A 19,727-nucleotide genomic window follows, 5' to 3' on the forward strand; every position below is an offset into this window, starting at 1 on the left:
GAAGTACAAAAATCTCAGGAAGGACACACACATTGGTGAATAACAATCAAATGCCTTCTAAAGTTCAGCCTGAAACTTTGAAATAGTTACATTTCTTTCTGCACACACACACACACACACACACACACAGACACACACATGCACACAGTCCCTAAGAAATTGCGACAAATTCCTGGAGTTATGGGCCTGATTATCTGCAGATGGGCCAATCAGTGCTCACCATTAGCAGTGTGTCTACACCAATAGGTTGCTGCAGTGGCAGGTCCTCAGTGATGACCACTCAGATTCTATGGATGCTGTGCTGTTAACTTAAGGCCTAATGAGAAGGGACGAAGGGTCTAGTGTAGATCCAGTATTGATTGATTACACAGAATGACCTTTAACCAAACCTCCAGCTAATATACCTATAATCACAGCCTAAGCCAGTTAAACCAGCACAATCCCCAGCCCCACTCCTCACATCCTCCTCCCACCACACACACACATGTAGACATCGTGAAACACTAGCACGTCTGCAGAGAAAATTGTCATCTCAACTGACACTATTTTAATCTGTGTGCCTGAAGCATTATGTGTCCACTTGAGGAATTAATTAAATTCCTTCGCTTTCCTGTACTTGCAGAGTTTTAAATACATATGTTGTCATTATTGGCAGCTGAATCTAGCTTCACCACTACATGAGCATTTGTACATTTTTGCTGCCTGTACAATAACCCAATTATTGCAGAGTGCACTTACTCATCATTTTTGCAAGGCCAGCTGTTGATTTCAGAGTTAAGTGTCAGGCAAAATTTAAGGAAGTATTTGAAATGGTGCCACAAAATAAAAAAGTTAATTTGTTTCCCTCAGTTGGGTGCAGCTAGTGAATCATCTTTCTCTAGAAAATAGAAAAAACATTTGAGGCTTGATTATTAATTTGATCTTTTTGTTGTCATTAATTGTACTGTCTGAAAATAAAAACAAAAAATGTAATCTGCAATCCATCAACTAATGTGCAGACAACTATGACAGATAGCTATGCTTAACATCAAGGCAGCATATACAGCAGTTTTGGTCAGATCAATCTACTAATGTCTTGTTTATTGTATATCATTATTTGACTTTCCATTTCTGTTTATGCAGTATTTCATTTAAGCAAATATATTTCAAGCATGTGTAATATTTTAGAAGTTTCATAAAACCTGTCCCTCCATGCAGCACTCCTAATGCCACCATAAAAATGTTGTTGTTGAAAACCCAGTGTGCACAGGTTGATGAACTCAAGGTCCTATGTCACTCTATCCAGCACCTGCCAAAAACAGGTAAACTATGTGCACTGCTGATTCCCAGAGCTTGTGTACCTTTTGAACAACAGCAATCAAAGCAGCCATTAGATACTCATGAAAACCACAATAATTAAATATAAAAACAACAAAGCTAATTAACTTGCACTCTTACTGTTTGTTCACTTAGCAACCATTTTTCCTAAAACCAGGCTGAGAGCACTGGAGAGGCTCACAGAGCACATTTCAAGCACCAATTTCACCACTTGGGTTGCCTGGTTGAAGCCAGGTGTTGTGTAACAACAGCATTTATTACCCGGATATTTGCCTTATAGATTATAGTGTGCACACAAGAGTCCATGCTTTATATAGTAGTTACACTATGTGTGTGTGTGTGTGTGTGTGTGTGTGTGTGTGTGTGTGTGTGTGTGTGTGTGTGACTTGTCATTGTTGGCATGTTTGCTACTTTCATGCTAAATTTTCTGTTTTTGTCTGTATCTCCTTTTGTGGAAGACACAATAATCAGATTAGCTTGTTCAGTCACATTGTATGGTAGGGACATGCAAAGACTAGAAAAGCACTGTCTCTCTGTCTCTATCTCACTGTGTATCATACTGCACAAATGTGCAAAAAGTCTACACAGTTTTAGGATGGATGACAGCATCATATTAATGACTGTAATCAATCAGTCCACAGTTCTTCAAGGAACGCTTTCTGTACATTTTGATATTTTTCTTTTTCTGTCACATTGACAGGTGAGTCTTTTGCTGCAAGTAAGGCAGATTTTATGTTTTTACTAAAGCTGTCTCGCACAGTCTTTCACTTTTTAAAAGCATTTTAGATGCCAAATGTCCCAGCAGGCTTGTGGCTCATGGTGTGCCTTCACCTCCATTCCCAAGACACTTGCATTGGGATAGAGTGGGCGAGTCATTTAAGAATCCTGAGAGAGGGAGGGCTTTCACGATTATTCTATTTTCAGTCCAGCTCTTCTATTTTTTTTTTTTTTTTTTTTTTTTTTTTTTTTTTTTTTTTTTTCAGGTCGCCACTCCCACAGAGATCTAAGAACAGGTACAGAGAGCCATCTCCAAAGACAGACACATAGACAAAGAGGGTGATTCAATCTCCCCATGGATTCGAAGGGAGATGGTGACAAAGAAAAAAACAGGCAGAGAGGGGGAGAAAAAATAAAAATAAAAATAAGATTGAGTCCAAGAGTGGTTGGATTTTATTTCATCTCTAATATATCACCTGTCACTTGTCTACATCTGCCAAAACAAGCAAATAGAGGGTGTGGCTTCTAAATGTCCATCATTATATATAAATAAAAACAGAGATACAATAAAGAGTGTAGTGAATTGTTGGTAGACATTTTTTAGTGTGTCTTATTATAAATGTGCATGCAAGATTGTGCGTTCTTGTGTTTTGCTATGTGTGCATCAAGAAATTCTTTTCTCAATTAAAAGCAGACATATGTGCAACCGTGCGAGTGAGCCATGCCTCAGCCATGTGGATGTTGTCACTGTCTTCAGAGCTTACATCACTGAACGCTGAGGCAACTGATTATTTCAGTCCTGCCTTTTGCACAAAACCCTAACTGACAAATGTAATGTATGTTATTAACAGATAGGCAATCAATTAACTGCTTATGGACAATGTTTTCAATGACTATATTTAAGAATTCAGGGGTTGATGATAATCTCTAGATGTAGAGGGGTCTTGGTCGACAGAGAATAAAGAGAATAAAACCTCTTCACATCTTATCACTGAGAGGCTGCAGTATTGTTGGAGTTATGGTACATTACACAAGTACATTAAAGGTGAAGTAAGTAGGAATAATGGATAGACTGAGTGTGTTACTAAGCTGATTTTAGGGATAGTGGCTCATTTTCTGGTTCAAAGCTGTTTTGAAATCAACCAAATGTCGTCTGGTTGTAAATGTGACACTTTTGTTTAAGGATTGTGGACTGTTTATTGTGACAAATACATGCTCAATCGCTATAATCTAAGATGCCAATTATAACCTGTATTCTCTCTCTCTCTCTCTCTCTCTCTCTCTCTCTCTCCTCTCTCTCTCTCCTCTCTCTCTCTCTCTCTCTCTCTCTCTCTCTCTGCCTCCCAGTGGTCAGCAGCAGGCCTTCCTATTAGAGAACGTGCCCTGTAACAACGCCAGCTGCAAAAGTGTAGGAAGAATGTTCCGCATCCACTGGGACCAGTCAGATTTGGGAGCCATCCAAAATGCCATTATGGCAACGTTCTTTGATATCTACGAGGATGTGAGTAGTTTTTGCTGAGTTAATGTAATTAAGGGTTGGTACTTTGGCCACACAGAAAACATATCATCCTTTCTCTCATTCTTTCTCCTTCCTTTTTTCACATCTGTTTCTTCTCTAAATGGTCATTTCCCTCAGTGTCTCCTCTTTGTATCCAAGTAATGCTCAGACATCAGCAGTGATACTGGTATCAGACAGTGAGATATGCAGCAAAAATGAGAATTTCTGCAGTATTATAACTTGATGCCAAACGGAGAATAAAAAATGAATAAATCTCACATAGCAAACAAGAATATTTGATTTCCTCTAATACAGAAAAGTGGATTACGCATAAATCTTTTTTTTCTACAATGACGTAACCACCAATGATTTAAGTTTCTAATTTTCCTTTCATGCTCAGAAGTGATATTCCAGATTTGGACTGAGGACAGGACAATGTCGTGTTCAGTTTGGTGCTTGTTTGTAATCAGTGATGCTGTTAAAAGCACACAAACTAGCTTGCATGCAGGCCTGCTGCACTCCGTCTTTCAGAGCTATTGTATTCACAAGACAAAGCACTTATTTATCTTCTTTGTATGCTTTGGTGCTGTTGTGGTTTTTTCACACCCTGTATACACAGCAACTTTAAAAAGCCTAATAATATAGTCTTGCAGAGGTACATAATGCAAAGTAGGTACACACACATTGTCACATGCACACATTCTTGTACATGCAGTACATATGTTGTCAGAGTCCCTCTTTTTGTCTTTTGTAGGCTCTGCTCTCAGATTCCAATGCATACAGTGTCACAGTTGTACTGCAGTCTGCTGTATGTGCTTGTCTTATCAGAATTAATTATTACTGCTTATGTGGCCTGTCTGTAGAATTCAGTTCTCTCTCTTTTCATCTCTCGCTCACCCTTGAGACAGAATTTTGAAATGGGAGAGAGAGAGATGTGCTGAGGAGAAGAGAAAAGAGGAAGAATAGAGATGAGAAGATAATGCGGGATCAGTCACCCAGTGTGTTACAGGGATAAAAATGTACATCAGAAGACACACACACCATGCTCTCATTGTCCCTTATCTACATGCCTGTCTTCATTTGCAGGGTATATTAGACATGCTGGTTCTGAGCCAGGCAGCGGGCAAAAATGACTCGATCATCCATGCTTTAAAGAACAATTTTGAAGCTGATGCCTACTTCGTTAAAGTGATGGGTAAGTAACTGATTTGCCCAGTATGCTCTGTTCCTCTCTCCTCTCCACATACCTAAACCAGTTTATTGAAGGGGCCACATGAAAGAAGAGAAGGTCTCCTTCTTCTTCCCGTGCATCATTTGAATATTTTATAATTCAGTGTATTTTTGTACTATAACAACCCCTCCTAGACCAATTAGAATCACTGAACATGAGCAGCTCTTTCCCCAGACCTAGAAAGCAGATGGTCATGACTATTATCTGTCATATTATTTTGATTTTTTAGCCCGGAGCTACTCAGTTGGTGGTGAAAAGGAAGTCTTGTCTGCGCTTTTTGTTCCGTTTCAGCCTGAATTAAAATGGCCTCGGTCAGCACAAAACTGCTGTAGTAAATGCACCTTCTCCCAAAAGGTCAATTTGAATACTGCCTCACACTTCTTAATGTTAACAAAGGTATTAATGCGGCAGTAATTGGCTACAGCTTGAAAATGGTCATGTTTAGCTTGTTGGAAAAGACACAGTCTTGTTTCTGTTTACATTAAATCCAATTTCCTTCTTTTTTGTTTGCTATATTTGTGATCTTGGTTATTTTTTAAGATCAGCGTCTAGATGAAAATGTGTGATTTACATTGTGAACCAGTGCCAATTCCAAAAAAAAAATAAGCCCATGACTTACAGTAAAATTATGGACCCACTGTTTATTTAATAATGACTTATTGTTTCACTAGAGAACACAAATCATGGTATTTCTGGCACTTACCATGTAGCCACAATATCCTGGGTTCAAAACCAGACTTGGATCTTTATTACATGTTTTCCTCCTCCTTCTTTCCCCGTGTTATCTGTCACTTTCTATTTTTGATTGTCTGATAAAGGTGACAGAAATACCTCATTCCTTTCCTTCCTTCTTAACTTTATTCTGTCTGTGCAACGAAGACAACTAAATGTTCACTAATTCGAAAGAAACAGCAAACGTCATCAGTGCAGTATGCTGTATTTCAGTCATACTTTAAACCTAGTAATAACAAATGATGTCTGACTATAAGCAACTGTAACTTCAGTGTCTGTTCTCAACAATCAGACGTAGTTTCATATATATTTTTGGCATACTTTTATTTTCTCGGTTAATAAATTTTATTTCTTTTATTTTTTTATTGTAACAGCGTTAGAGTTAAAATCCAGCCGTGTTCTTTTGAAGTCAAAATGTTGGTACAGCGTTGGTACCTAGTGACATTTGAGGAAAGCAAAAATAGTTCTGCTCTAGGGTGGGCCTTTGCACAGTTTAATCTGTCACTCTGCTCTGCTCATTAGCAGGAAAAGGAGCGTTGTTCATTTCTGTTTCAGCACAGTTGGTGAACAGTTGTTGTTTTGTCTTTTGGGAAGGGAGGGGCTGCACTTGCTCTTCTGCTTTCAGAAGAGTCGCGCGCACAAACAAGAAACACACACACACACAAATCATCACCGTGCCCCTATAAATGCACACCAGCACACACGATTACTAACACACTTAGTATAAGCACTATGAATGAGAACCAGTATTCTTTGCCAAGTATTACATAAACACACAGATTTGACTCGTCTAAAATATACTGCCAGAGATACAATGTATGGTATTGGTGCTCTGCATTCATTATGATATAATGCAGACATGTTAATGTTGAGAATAAAGACAATCCAAGACTACACTCAAACAAATAGTTTGTAGCTGTAGCAAATACTGTCAATACTACTGGGTCACAGTAATGAGAGGACCGAACAGAATCAGTTCATAAAACAAAGCAAAATAACAAGTGATTGTGCTTGTGTGCTCCTTTGTATGTCAGTGCCCATCATAATGGTATAGTGTAAGATTAAGCATTAATACTCCAGAAGTATAATTCAGTTGGATGCCTTAATTTTGAGTCTAATACAGGTCCTCGTGTGATACAGCAAGCAGCTGATCCATTCTCTCAGCCACTACAGCCTTGGGAGCTGTGCCGAACTTTGATGGTGACGCTACAATGCTTTTAATGATTGGACTGGAGTGTTAGATGAGGATTAGTAACATCACACTGAGCTACTAAAATTGACACCATAACATCCTCTGTTTTGTCTTACTGATTGTAACTCTTTTTAAGCCCACTTGAAGTTGTTTTCAGGAACTTTTCAATGTTCAAGTTAGTTCCATGATGAGCACTTGTGTTTTCATGACAAGGTTAGACTACTTTGCAGTAATGAAATGGAACTACTGAGCTGGACATAATGGCTTCTGGTGTACAGGGGGTAGACCTAAGTAGACCCAGATCACAGCAGGCGTTTTGACTCGTCAACACAGGAGCAGGAAAAGCAAAGGTGGCTGCATTCCAGTTCGGTGAGGCAGTTCCAGGGCTCTGGTATTGTGCATGTTCACTCACTGACATGGCTTACTGGGACACCTAATGGAACAGAGCCACTGTCAATATTATTTACACCTGTGCTCTTCCTGCTATGACAAGTCAAAATGTCAAAATGCCATGAAAGGGTCTGTGGTGTTCCCAGTGTCCCATGTCCTGGCATGTATCTCTGTAACATCTGTGGGACATTTGTTTTGAAATGGAAGGTTGAGGTAAATACACGATCCTAGTGTGGGACCCAGTGGTTTCCAAATACCCAGTTGAAGTCTGTGTGGAACACATCATCTAATTGTTGTGGTCATATACTGTTGTATAAGTCCATTCTGGAGTCGACAGATATTCTTTGTATTTTTAATTGACAAATTTTCAATTTGCCAAAAAAGCTGTAAGAAGAGAAAGAATTATCCCTGCATGTGTTAATTTCACCGTCTGTTATCTGCAGTCTACTGTAGAAAATTCACGCTAACTCCTAACAAATTCTTGCAGGATGTGAATGTAGTAATCAAGACTGTCCAAATATTTTCTGTCAAGAAAGAAACACCTCTTTATTTCACAGTGATGTTTGAGATGATTAAGCACAGATTGCGTCTTCTGTAGACGTTCAAAAGCACCCACAGAGTGACAAGCACATGATATGAGGCCACCAGATCCCTTTAACTAATGACAGTGAAGATAGGTGTACCATGGGTGTGCATGGTCTTAACTTATACACAGTAATAACAGTTTAAATCGCAATCACAATAGATATTTTCCTCAAATTCTTCATCCCCAGACCATATAATCTGTATTTCAAATACAGTCCATATTATTTTATGTGGACCCTAATACAGTAACTGATTTTGGATGGGTCGGGTATCAGAGGAGCACAGTGTGGTCTGGATTCTCTCCAAACATTTAATAACAGCAAGCGCTGTGGTACAAAATGAGAATTAATGACAAAAATGTCAAAAATGTGATATATATATATATATATGTGTGTGTGTGTGTGTGTGTGTGTGTGTATATATATATATATATATGTTGACAAATATATGTCAAACACAGAATTGTGAAAGGAAGAGTCATGTATTTTCTGTTATTCTGACAGCCGCTGTGTGTGACCTTGACTCGTCCCCCTTCTTCCTGCCGTAACATGAATTTGTTTTGTGCCACCTCTCTAAACACTGCTGTTCTTTTCGTTATCCACATCTTGTCTCACTGCAGCAAATCAAACAAAACACACACACATACACCCACACCAAAATGCCTGTTTTCCCTCCGTCGATGCAAACACTCTCAGCTCCCCCACTTCTTCCCCTCACTCGACTTCAGTTATTACATTTTTGGTTGTAAATATTTCATACATGTTCATTGTTGCATTTTCTACATCTAGCTGACTACAGAGTAGTGAGCAAACAACAAACAACTGAAATAAAAATGTATCTGTCGAGTGTTACACTCTGTCAACATTTCTTTCGTCTCCCTTGTGAATGTGAGCTCAAATGCAGCTTAATAGCCTTGCACCTCCCGTGAAAAACCCTTGAGGGTAAATAGTTTATGTACCATTCTTTTCGGTCGTATTTGAAAGCGTAGCGTTACACTGTAATAAGTGACACTGAGTGTGTGAGCTTCATATTCAGGCGTGACATATTATGTCAGCCAGTGATGTGTCTTTGTAGACAGCATGATGCAGTCCTCTGTTCTGTAATGTGGAATTCTATTTTCTTAAGATGACATTCCTCAACCCTCCCTTGAGCATTATCGAGCAACACCCGCTGAAGGATTGACTTTGTGTCTGGCTCGGCATGTGTGTGCGCGTGTGTGCTGTTTGTGAGTGAAAGGTAAGATCCCATGATGCAGATGGACTTCCTGGGATAAATCCATCACGGGCTGGCCTCAGACAGCAGCCTTGCCTCTCTGCCTGCCAGAGGCCTGGACTCTTGCTGGGCTTTTCACACTGAGATGACCTGAACCTGTACCAGTCTGACATCTTATCCTCCTGTGTGCCCAACATGCAGTAGTTCACTCACTGGTACATTCCATCAAGACCCTTACCTCTGTTGCCATAGGAGCATATATTATTTAGGAGCTGGCTAGAGTTTTTTGAGTGGAGCTGCAGCCAAGTGGAAGACTTGGCAGCTAAGATGCCATTCTGTTAAAATAAATATATATCCTGGAAAGCTGAGGAAAAAGGCATATCAGGTCTGTATGTCATTTTGTTTTGACACTCCTTCTAGAAAGGCTCTTCTCAGAGTGGTTGGTTGAATGTTATTGAGTGTATAGTTGCAGTTCAGTTTCATCCCCTATGGGTGTTTTCTAGGTAAACGCTAGTGCAAACTTTGCTTGGACTGAGGTGTACTTATCATTGACGTTCACTTAATGTTATTAACTTAATGTGCCAATTAGATTCTGTTTAATTCTGACTTGTTTCCTTTTGTTTTATTTAATTGCATATGCAAATGTTTGAGTGCCTGGTATTTTAGGCCTGCTGCCAGCATGCTTCTACTGCAGTGTCAGTCTTTTTGTTGGTCTGCAGCTTTGGCCCAGACTGAACAACTATGAGATGGATTATTGTGACATTTTATAAGGACATTAATGATCCCTATAGGATAAATTCCTCTGATGTTGATGATCCCCTGACTGTAGTGCACCACAAGGTCGATGTTTGTTGTTCAGACTGAAATATCTCAACAATTAATTCATGGTTTGGCATGAAATTTGTTACTGATATTCAGAATCAGCAGAGGATAAATTCCTTATCTCCTAGTGCTACATCAGGTCAAAGTTTTTACCTATGCAGTGATGTATCTCAACATCTAATTGACAGATTGGAACAGATTTTTCTTCCAGACAAACATGGTTGATGTATTATAATGACTCTGGTAATCCCCTGGGTTTTCTTCTGTCACCACCATGAGGTTGACATTTTTGTTTTTTTATTGAAATTTCTCGTCAACTATCGCTGTGAAATCTGGTGCGTACATTCAACCTTCCTTGAGGTTAGATTGTAATAACTCCCCTGAACTTTCATCTACTACCACCACCCTGCCCAAATTTCATTCTGTCCAATACCTGCCAACTAATGACTTTCCCATCAGCCTCAGCTGTTTTGTGCTAAATAGCAAATGTGAACAAGGTGAACATCATACTTGCTAAATATCAACATGCTAGCATTATCAGACTGAGCATGTTAGTATGCTGAAGTAAGCATTTATTAAAGTTCAGCCTCACAAGCTCGCTAGCAGGGCTGTAGACTCTAAGTCTTGAATCAATTAAAGTGGGTACAGAGGTACATTTCTGAACTATAAATTTCATGTTATTTTACAACACCACAGCAGTTAATGAATTTGACCAAATTAATTTTGCTTTTGCTTTTCTCAGTCTTTATTTTACTGTCTCTCTATAATTGTCACATCATATTGCAAAATGTGACGCAGCAGTATTTGCATTCTAAGACATTTCAAGAATAACACATGAACCGCTGAAGAACCTGCAAACAAAGGTGGAAAGAGGGTTCATGGGGCACAGGACTCATGAGCTCTGGTAATCCAATGTCTCCCATGTAACAGGCAGAATACCAAGTTCTAATCAACCAGTCTGAAGTGTGTAGAGGTGTGTGTGTTTATTCTGCCTGCTATCATTTGCATGTGGATTGATAAAAGTAATCACTGTGTAATGGCATTACTCTCTGGTGCAGCACTTCTCAAATCAGAAGCTACAGATTAATCAACATGTGTCCTGCTGCCTCGAGATGGCTGCAGGAATTTCTTCATACAGTATAGATCATCTGTGGACAACAGATGCTGCCAGAATCAGTCATATCAATTTATAAATCAATGCAGACTTCTTTCCTATTCTACTCACAGGGGAGTGATTAAACTCGTTTATTTACATTTTACATAAATTTACAGTTATTATTCTGTTATTTCTCTGCTTTCGCTAAAACAGGTTTAGTTTGCTCTTGTTGATAAAATCACAGAAGTGTTAGCAGGCTGATCGTTGCTTGCCCTCCCCTTGCGTCTTAGTAGCACTGCCCATGGTGGTGGGAGCCCTGTTTGGCATCTGGTGGTACATCACCAACTGTATAATGAATGTTTGTAGCTCAACATCGGCGTTCCCTTCCTCCTCTTTACTGTTTGTCTCTGATATTCTCATAAAAGATAGGACCTGTCATCTTGACATTTGGCAACCAGTCAATAGGACATTGACAAATGTATGATTTTGATAATGGAAACTAAACCAGAGTCTGCACCAGACCAAGTCCAAATTCTATTTATTCATATCAGATCACATTTGTTCCTGATGTTTTGCCATGAGTCTCAGTTATGTCAGTATGTCTAATACAAATATAGGTTCTTACAGACTCACTATCAACGGTGATCATGTGTTGTGACGTAATCTTCACTGTAACTGTGTGTTTTTTTAAGTGAGATATAGAGTGTGAACTGTGACTTTCAGGGAAAAACTATATATACTCTCACTGTTCTTGAATGTTTCTGCCCATTAATCATGTGGCCAGTGTTTGTGTTCATTCTCTAGTGAGATCTATTCAGGTCGACCATATTTTGGAGGAAGTGTGTTTGAATCCTCACACACCAGGTTTGGAGAGGTTTTCCACTGTCCTATTTTAGATTCAGTCCAACATTTGGGACCCATTCACCACACCTCGTCACTGAAAGAATAATAATTTGATTTTGAATGTTCGAGCAACTGTGTAAGGATCCGCTGTAAGCTGTAAGAAACAATGATGCAAAAAGTGATTGCAGGGTGGACAGATGGATGGATGATTACTGCTGAGGAGGGAAGAGATGAGAGAAATCATAAACTCCAAAATTAGAAAGAAGGATAAAATGATTGGTGCTGTGGAGGAGAGGGGGAGGGAGTATCTCCGCATGAGCATCTCGAGTGTTTGTGTGGGGAAAGAGATGAAGAGAGAGACTGACAGGCAGAACTGTATGAGTTGATTAGTTTCCTGCTCACTTATTAGGATGCAGATTAGCTGCATTGAGAAACATCTGGGAGCTTTTCTCAGGCCCACATACTCCCTTCTCCTCTCGCCACTCCTCACCTCCTCTTTCATCTCCTCTCCTCCGATACTAAATCCAGCTCTCTTCCTCGCTCTTTCTACATCTCCTCTCTCCTCCTCTCCTCTCTTGTCCTCCCATCTTTTCTCATTTGGCCCCTTTCATTTCCTCCCCTCTAACCCTCTCAAACCCCTGTTTTTATCTCACTTTCACCTCTCCTCCTGCCCTCACCCCTGCCTTCACTCTTCTCCTCGACAAATGGCTCGTTTCCTGTCCTCCCGCTTCCTCTCCGCCTCTCTCAGTCTGTCACTCAGAGCTGTCTTCTATTCCCTCTTTTCATTTCATTCAAATGACAACGAGGAGATTTACATGAAGTCTTTCAGTGTGGCTCTGTCGTCCGGAGGAGGATTTGACTGGAGGCTGCATATTCAGATTGGCGTGAACACTTCTTCTCTGCTGCAAACACACAAAGAAGGCTGAGTGGGAGTGCCTGCTCCCATGTTTGTCAAAATAGCATCCTGCACCAGCTCATGTTGACAGTTGAAGTCATAATGGCTCTGCCTGCATATGTGACCACAAGCAGGCCACAATACAATATAGTATCTACATATTACAGTCATTTTATTCATTACCCACAGGAAGTGGTAATCATATCTTGTTTAGTATAGTACTTATATTTCTTCTAGATATTTGTATGTTTCTACATCTTCCAAAGCATACAAGAAGATGCTCTTTTATCTTTATATTTAACTGTTGCAGATCCTGACAAAAATTAGAAAAATCTGTCAGTGGCTTGTAGTTTTTCAATAATGGATTTCAAATATGGTGTTAAGATGCCCTCTCTTCATTACCACTATTCTTTTCAGTGTAAATCAGGTGGAAACTTTTCCACCTATATCTTTCCAGCTGTGGCAGGGAGGCTATATTGATATTGCTGGAGAGAAGCCAGCCTGAATCAGTTTCAAGTTTTATTAAGTTCAATTTTATTAGTGTGGACCACATCCACTGAGAATAGACGTAGCTGGAAGACAGACCAATTAGCAAATTATAGGTAGAGGTTTAGAAGATGAAAACAACAGGCAGCACCTAATTTTGAGTAAGTCCTGGGAACCATATTTGATTTATGGCTCTGAAGGCTAATCCAATCACCTGCAAATTAATTTTGCTCTGAGGCTACTGACAACGCTCCTAACCCAGGCAAAGTCCCACCGAGCCCGGCTGGGATATAGGAAGTAAGAGAAAAAGTTTGTGGGCTGCTTTTTAAGGCTAACATTATGAACCAGTGATGCAGGACAGTCAAATGTCTTTTACACCTGTGGGAAATTTTACAGTATTGGCAGACCTGCTGCTCTCAGACTGAGAATACTGAGTATTTTATTTGTATGATTTTTTAAAACTCATTTAATGAGTAAAAGGGGGTCAATTACAGATTATGTTCTTTTTTAAAATACTGTTCATTATATTTGACGTTTAATTTTTCTATGGGAGAATTTGAAAAGCACATTCAGGTCTTTTGTCACTTCTCAGTGCAGAAACTTACTTGCTGGTGTCACACCTTGAATGCTTACCTACTTCACTGTTTCTGTAACACTAGTTTTATAACAAAGAAAGTGGAGGCTGTAACACAAACAGATTGCTACATCTGATTCTCTGATGAAGATAATATGTTTTCTCTAGACAGTTAACCTCTATGAGGATGTTAAACATTATTCTAATTGATATGGCCAATTAACGTGGTGGTCTCATTGCATTTGTAGTGTTCATCTGAAAGTGAAATACAGTGGAAACCACTGCCAGCTGTTCAGGGACAGTGAGCATACAACAACGTTATAATGATGTTCCCCAAAGTGAACACTGAACAGTGAATGCTCCCTTTGGGACTTGAATCCCCACAGCAGTGCCGTGCCTTTTCTAACTTACATATTGACCAGACAGTCGCTGTGAAAGTACATCTAATAGGGGTAAATAGAGAATTTTTTTTTTGTTTTGTTTTCAATCATTCATTGATGAGGCATCCACTTTTATGTCAGACATTTTGTTAACTGACACCTTTTTATTGTAGAGCCTTTGTAATAAAATCCCAATGTTTCATGCTACACGGGCCTTTATTTGCCAGGCAGGAAAGCAGAAATTCTGTAAATGTGCAGACATTCTCACACATATGTAATACATACTGCACATACCATAACAATAATGTGTAGATTATCCTTGGATTACTTACATGGATTACTTAGCCACGAGCAGGTGGTCATTTCTGGAGTTGCTATTGCTATTAAAGAGCAGATGTCATCTCGCTGTCAGTCACAGTGTGTGTCTGTTGGTGCATACGTGCCTGTGTGTGTGTGTGTGTGTGTGTGTGTGTGTGTATGTGTATGTGTGTGCGTGTGTGCGTGGCCATGTGTTGTACCCATGCATGTCTGCAAGCAGCCCTGCAGTCAGCAAAAGCACCCTGAGGACAATGAGAAGTGATGAGCATCTCAGAGCAAATGCTGCTCAGCTGTCAGATCGTTGTGTTTGTGTGTCAGTGTGTGTTTGCATGTGCAGTGTGTGTCTGCTTGGCTCTCGTTGACTCGCACATGTAGCCACTAGCGCTGACACGGCATGTCATGTTCCCCCATCAAGGTCTAGTCATTGCATTTTGCTCTTTGTTTGTGAGTGAGTGAGTGTGTGCGTGTGTGTGTGTATGAGCACACGCACGTGTATTTTTGTGCAAACGTGATGTCAGCTGACCCAACAGCTAAGCACTGTGACGTATGCATGTGGTTACCATGGCTCCCCATAGTTTCTTTTTATAGAGTGCCAATGAGCCTGCAATTACAGGTGAGGCTTCAGCTTGATAAAGGCAATCTCTCTGTCACACAAGAAGAGTTCATATATCTAAAGGTATCTAGAGTGGAGGTTAATGTAGACCATTCATCTGGTTTTCCAGCAAGACTATTGGATGCACATCTGTTATGGTTTGCATGAACGTAACAAAGCAATATGGTGCTGAAAATCTAATTTCAGCTTCCACCATTATATAAACAGAAACAATTGTTTTTATGCAAAAAGACATGCATGCAGAATTGTGTGTTTAGAAGTGCAGTTACAGAAATTCATTTCCCATGAAATTACCTCTCTGCACTGTGAGGACTATATTGTTGTTTTTCCTAGTGGAAAAAAATAGCACTCAAAGAGCATATCTGTTGCAAACTATTAAGGTTTCATAGTGCGACATTTGTAGCAAGGATAAGACTCAAATAACTGTTTTGTTTCAGTTTGTTACAGTGTCTGTGTATCAAATGTTTGCTGCTGCAAACTTTCACATTTCAAACTTGGAATTTCAGCATCAAAAAATTTTTTAAATGGAGTTTGCTACACAATAATACAGTAAGCGATAAGATCTTACACAGAAACTTATACTATAAGTACTATGAGTATTTGTTCTTTAACATGCTGCAGCTAAGAAGGGGTTCCATAGCTCATGGTCTGTTTATAGCATATGATCTATCCGTTAAGCTGAGAAAAGATTTTGATTTCCGGCTCTCCCTCTTTGCTCACATTAACTGAAATAGGTCAGTAAATAGTATTTTAAGTTGAAGTTATTACTTTAAATTTCCCTTGAAATACACAACAACCCAGGAGGGCCCATTCAGTTTGTTCTCTTCTACCCAGCTGATGGAAAAACAAACCTAATTCAGGTTTAATTTTTTACAACATTTCAAGCTTTTGCCTGATGTTCATTTGAAAGTCAGATGAAATTATTTCCTGTGCTTGTGAATGAATACTGAAAATTACAGCCAGTAACTTATTCATATTTGGTGTCAACACCTTAAATCAAAACACAGCAGTCAGTAAATTTACTTCAAACTGACGAGGCTTGAAAGGTGTTGATGTATAGAATATAAGAAATAGTAAGTCTAACCCCCTGCATTTAATTCATCATTGGACAAACATTCACAGATGAGTTTTAAATACATCTGTATTTTTCTGCAACAATTCCCCTGGCAGTAATGTTGCTAAAGGACATTGCACCAGTAAGTTAGTTCTTAGTGGTGAGAAATGACCTGATTTCTGGCATCCCTGACTACAAACTTGTGGCAAGGGATTAAGAACACAGAGGCTTTTCTTATCCTCAATAATGTCAGACTACTGTTTATTATTAAGTGTTACATTTTTATCCAAAGCCATCAGCATGCCTCCATTGTTAAATCTGAATTATGGCTAACTGGCGGTCGCAGTTAAGCTGTCACTAGTCAAGTCAATTTTTATTTATATAGCGCCAATTCACAACAGAAGTTATCTCGAGGCACTGTACATATAGAGCAGGTCTAGACCGTGCTCTTTATCGTATAAAATTTACAGAGACAAATCCAACAGATCCCACCATGAGCAAGCACTAGGCGACTGTGGCAAGGAAAAACTTCCTTTTAAGAGGCAGAAACCTCGAACAGAACCGGACTCAAGGTGGGAAAAATTAGACGTGGCCAGACATACATATTGATGAGCAAAGCAAGTCTGATCACAGAGTCTGACTTAAGCTTATCACTATCCCATGCAGTGAGCTGTGCTTCCGTAAAGCAGATATTTCTTCCTCATTGGTTTCTTGGCAAAAACAGATGAAACTGATTTACTTACCACAGAACAAGATGCTTAGACATCACTGAGACATCTTGGTTTGTTTTTTTGGAAAGTAAGTGCTCTCCTTCTCTATTTGTAAATTGCCAGTGCATATTTTAAACTGACTGGATTAGAAAATTAAGCAACTAATTGGAATGCACTAGTTAAGCCTATCTCACAGAGGCCAGTCGATCCCTTCTTTGGGGATGTTAGTTTCTCAGCAGGAGACCTGCACGCTGACTGTCTATTCAGCAGTGTTTGAAAACCATAGGCCCAATTTTATATAGACATATCTCCAGTAATCCTGATTGTAAGTAATCAGTAATCTCAGGATTGTATGTAATTATATACTCTGTGCTGGAAGGGTTGTGTCCCTCTTGGGATTTTAAACGTTACCCACCCATCACTGATTAAAATAATCTGTTTTCCACCTAATTGTAACTGTACCCCTAAACTAAAATTTAAATCTTAATCATTTTAATTTCCATTTTAGATATAACTGCTTTTAATAAAACACATAAATAAAAAATAAATCTCTTTCTATTCTTCTGGAGGTCTAGAGAACTGCCTCTCCTTTATGTTTTTGTCATAATATTGTGTTAACATACAGTGGTTTATATTTTGTCATGCAGACATAAACATGCTATCCCTATTTTTAGCTGGTTTACAATCCCACTCACACGTGTGCTGTTCTACCCATGGAGATGGGCGATTTTTCAGTAACACCTAAAACTGCACTGGACTGGAACAAAAAAAAAGAGACGGAGAGAGTACACACTTTTGCACAGGCTGTTGATGAAACACTGCTCACTGACTCGCTCGTTGTCACAGTGATGGAAACACACACATACACACAGGCAGGCCCACACAGAGAACACAGACCAGTTCATCCTCCACTTGATTAGGTTAGTCCTGTGAAAGAGCCACCATCGGTCTTAATATTACACCAGAAAATAGGCTAGCTCAGTCCGATGGAGGCTGTATAGGGTGTGCTGTGTGTGTGTGTGTGTGTGAGAGAGAGAGCGAGCGAGCGAGAGAGAGAGAGGCTCTTGTATTGGCAAGAGACAAAATCTGTTCCCGACAGGATGTGTGAGAGCTATTCCAGGGATCTTGTTTTAGCCATGGAGGAGCTGTTGCGTTCTTGTTACATGTCAACCAGAGATTGAAGTATGAAGAACAAAGCGGCCTCGCAGAAGAAACACTAGATTTGAGTTTCCTCCCTCTAAATAAAAGTAGTGACAGCCTTGCCTAGACACGCACACACACACACACACACACACACACACAAATACCCACCCTGACACAGACTCATCTACTTCCTGGAGCGACGGCGTGCCCGTTGAGTTGTGAAGGACTTCTGCATTCAAGCAGTGCAGTTTATGTCTGTCTTTTTTACTCTCTTTCTTTTTATGCATCAGTGAATTCATGTCATGAAATTCTTAATGTAGCGTGTGTGTCCCCTCTCACGATTAAATTTACAAATTTTTACATTGCCTTGCCTACCTTAAATTCAAGAGTACTCAGTGGATGTGACTAAAAGTGCTCCCTCTTTGGTTTTGATTTGGACTTTATTAGGTGTTTCATATTTGACAGGAAATAAACAGGAGAAAGAAAGTTTGGCATGAGAGCAGGGTGCTATGACAGTGCTATTTCCATGGAGTGCCAAGTGTGATTTAGCTATATGACATCAACACTGGAAATTAAAATGTCACAAAAATCTGGCGTTTTGTTTTCAATCACTAAGACACAGATTGCCGTGCAAATCAATTGCTCTCAGATGTGTCCATTTAGATTTACAGTAAACATCTCCTCTCACTTGTTTCCCAATGAGAGTATCCTGACAGTCAATTTCTGGCATACAGTGTATTTCTATTGATGATGCGTGACATTGTTTGTCCTCTCATGCACTGACATCTTTCTCTTTATCTGTGGTGTTTTGTAAAATGAGCATACCTTTCACACTAGTCTCATCCAGGATGCACAGTATTTTAAAGGCTGCTGCCAGATTACAAGTGGCAGTGGAACAAGTTCACAGTTTGTGAGATGAAGAGACTCCTCTGGGAAATGCATTTTTACACATTTCAGGTTTCTCCACTGACCTGTTAGTCACATAGACATAAAGAGAGAAAACTGCTGAAGTGAAAGTAGTTCCTCTGCAATGTCTGAAAACATTTTCTGTGCTGCAAAATGAATTGTGAAGAAGTGAAAGTTGTAACAGAGGAGATTGGGCAGTTTGAAGTGAGATTGTTGTGTGGTGGCTTTGAGTCCTGCTTCAGTCTTTGTCTTATGTCCTGTGTTCTCTTTCCACATAATCCCAAATGAGAACGCCTTCAAACAAACGGCAACCTAATCTCTCTGTGTTATTGATTTACAGCATCAGTGACGGTGGTGCCTGTAGCCTGAACTCAAACAGCATGAAATTCAAACAAGTGATGAATAATCCGATCCCTATGATTTATTGATCATCGGTGTCCTTCATAGATGACTTTGGTCCAAAGCCTGTGATGTGATAATGTGGTATTTGCTCTGAGTTGATGAGCGGTATAATTACACGCAGGTCCGTTTGTGACCACTTTGGTGCTGTAGGTCAGACTTCCACTGGCACTCCTGAAGGCTTTGATCTCTTCAGAGCCAAATAACCTAATGATTTTTTTTGGTTTCCTTCAACTTTATTCAACTTTACTCAATTTCCTTTGCACCAGAATAACCAGAGACAGCCTTGGTCTTTATGAACTATACTTCTCTCACATACGTTTCCACAGTGAGTGAACATATGAACACATAATTGAAGGTTTTATAGTCTTATTAAATGATGAATGGTCTGCGATCACTGCGGGCTTGTTTTGATATCCTTGACTTGGAAACATTTTGTACTGCAAACAACCACTGACAGTTTTCTAGAGTACCTGAGTGGTTGCTAACTATGCTTTGAAAAGCCATGTTAAATGACAACAAAACAAGCAGCAGCTAATATGCAGTGTGGTCAGTTAGGGTCAAGGAATACATGTTTGTCTTTGATGGGAGCTCCATCTGAATTCCGCTTCAGG

General features: G+C 39.6%; 1 protein-coding gene across 1 annotated transcript in view; it reads left to right on the top strand.

The window, feature by feature from the left end:
- Window positions 1-19,727, top strand: part of itfg1 (integrin alpha FG-GAP repeat containing 1) — a 130,967-nt gene that overhangs the window by 76,619 nt on the left and 34,621 nt on the right. The window contains exons 11-12 of the mRNA XM_018697450.2: window positions 3,382-3,535; window positions 4,619-4,727. Coding sequence (XP_018552966.1) covers window positions 3,382-3,535; window positions 4,619-4,727 — 263 coding nt within the window. The remainder of the gene's footprint in view (window positions 1-3,381; window positions 3,536-4,618; window positions 4,728-19,727) is intronic.

This window comes from Lates calcarifer, linkage group LG2 (assembly GCF_001640805.2).
Source record: "Lates calcarifer isolate ASB-BC8 linkage group LG2, TLL_Latcal_v3, whole genome shotgun sequence".
NCBI lineage: Eukaryota > Metazoa > Chordata > Actinopteri > Centropomidae > Lates > Lates calcarifer.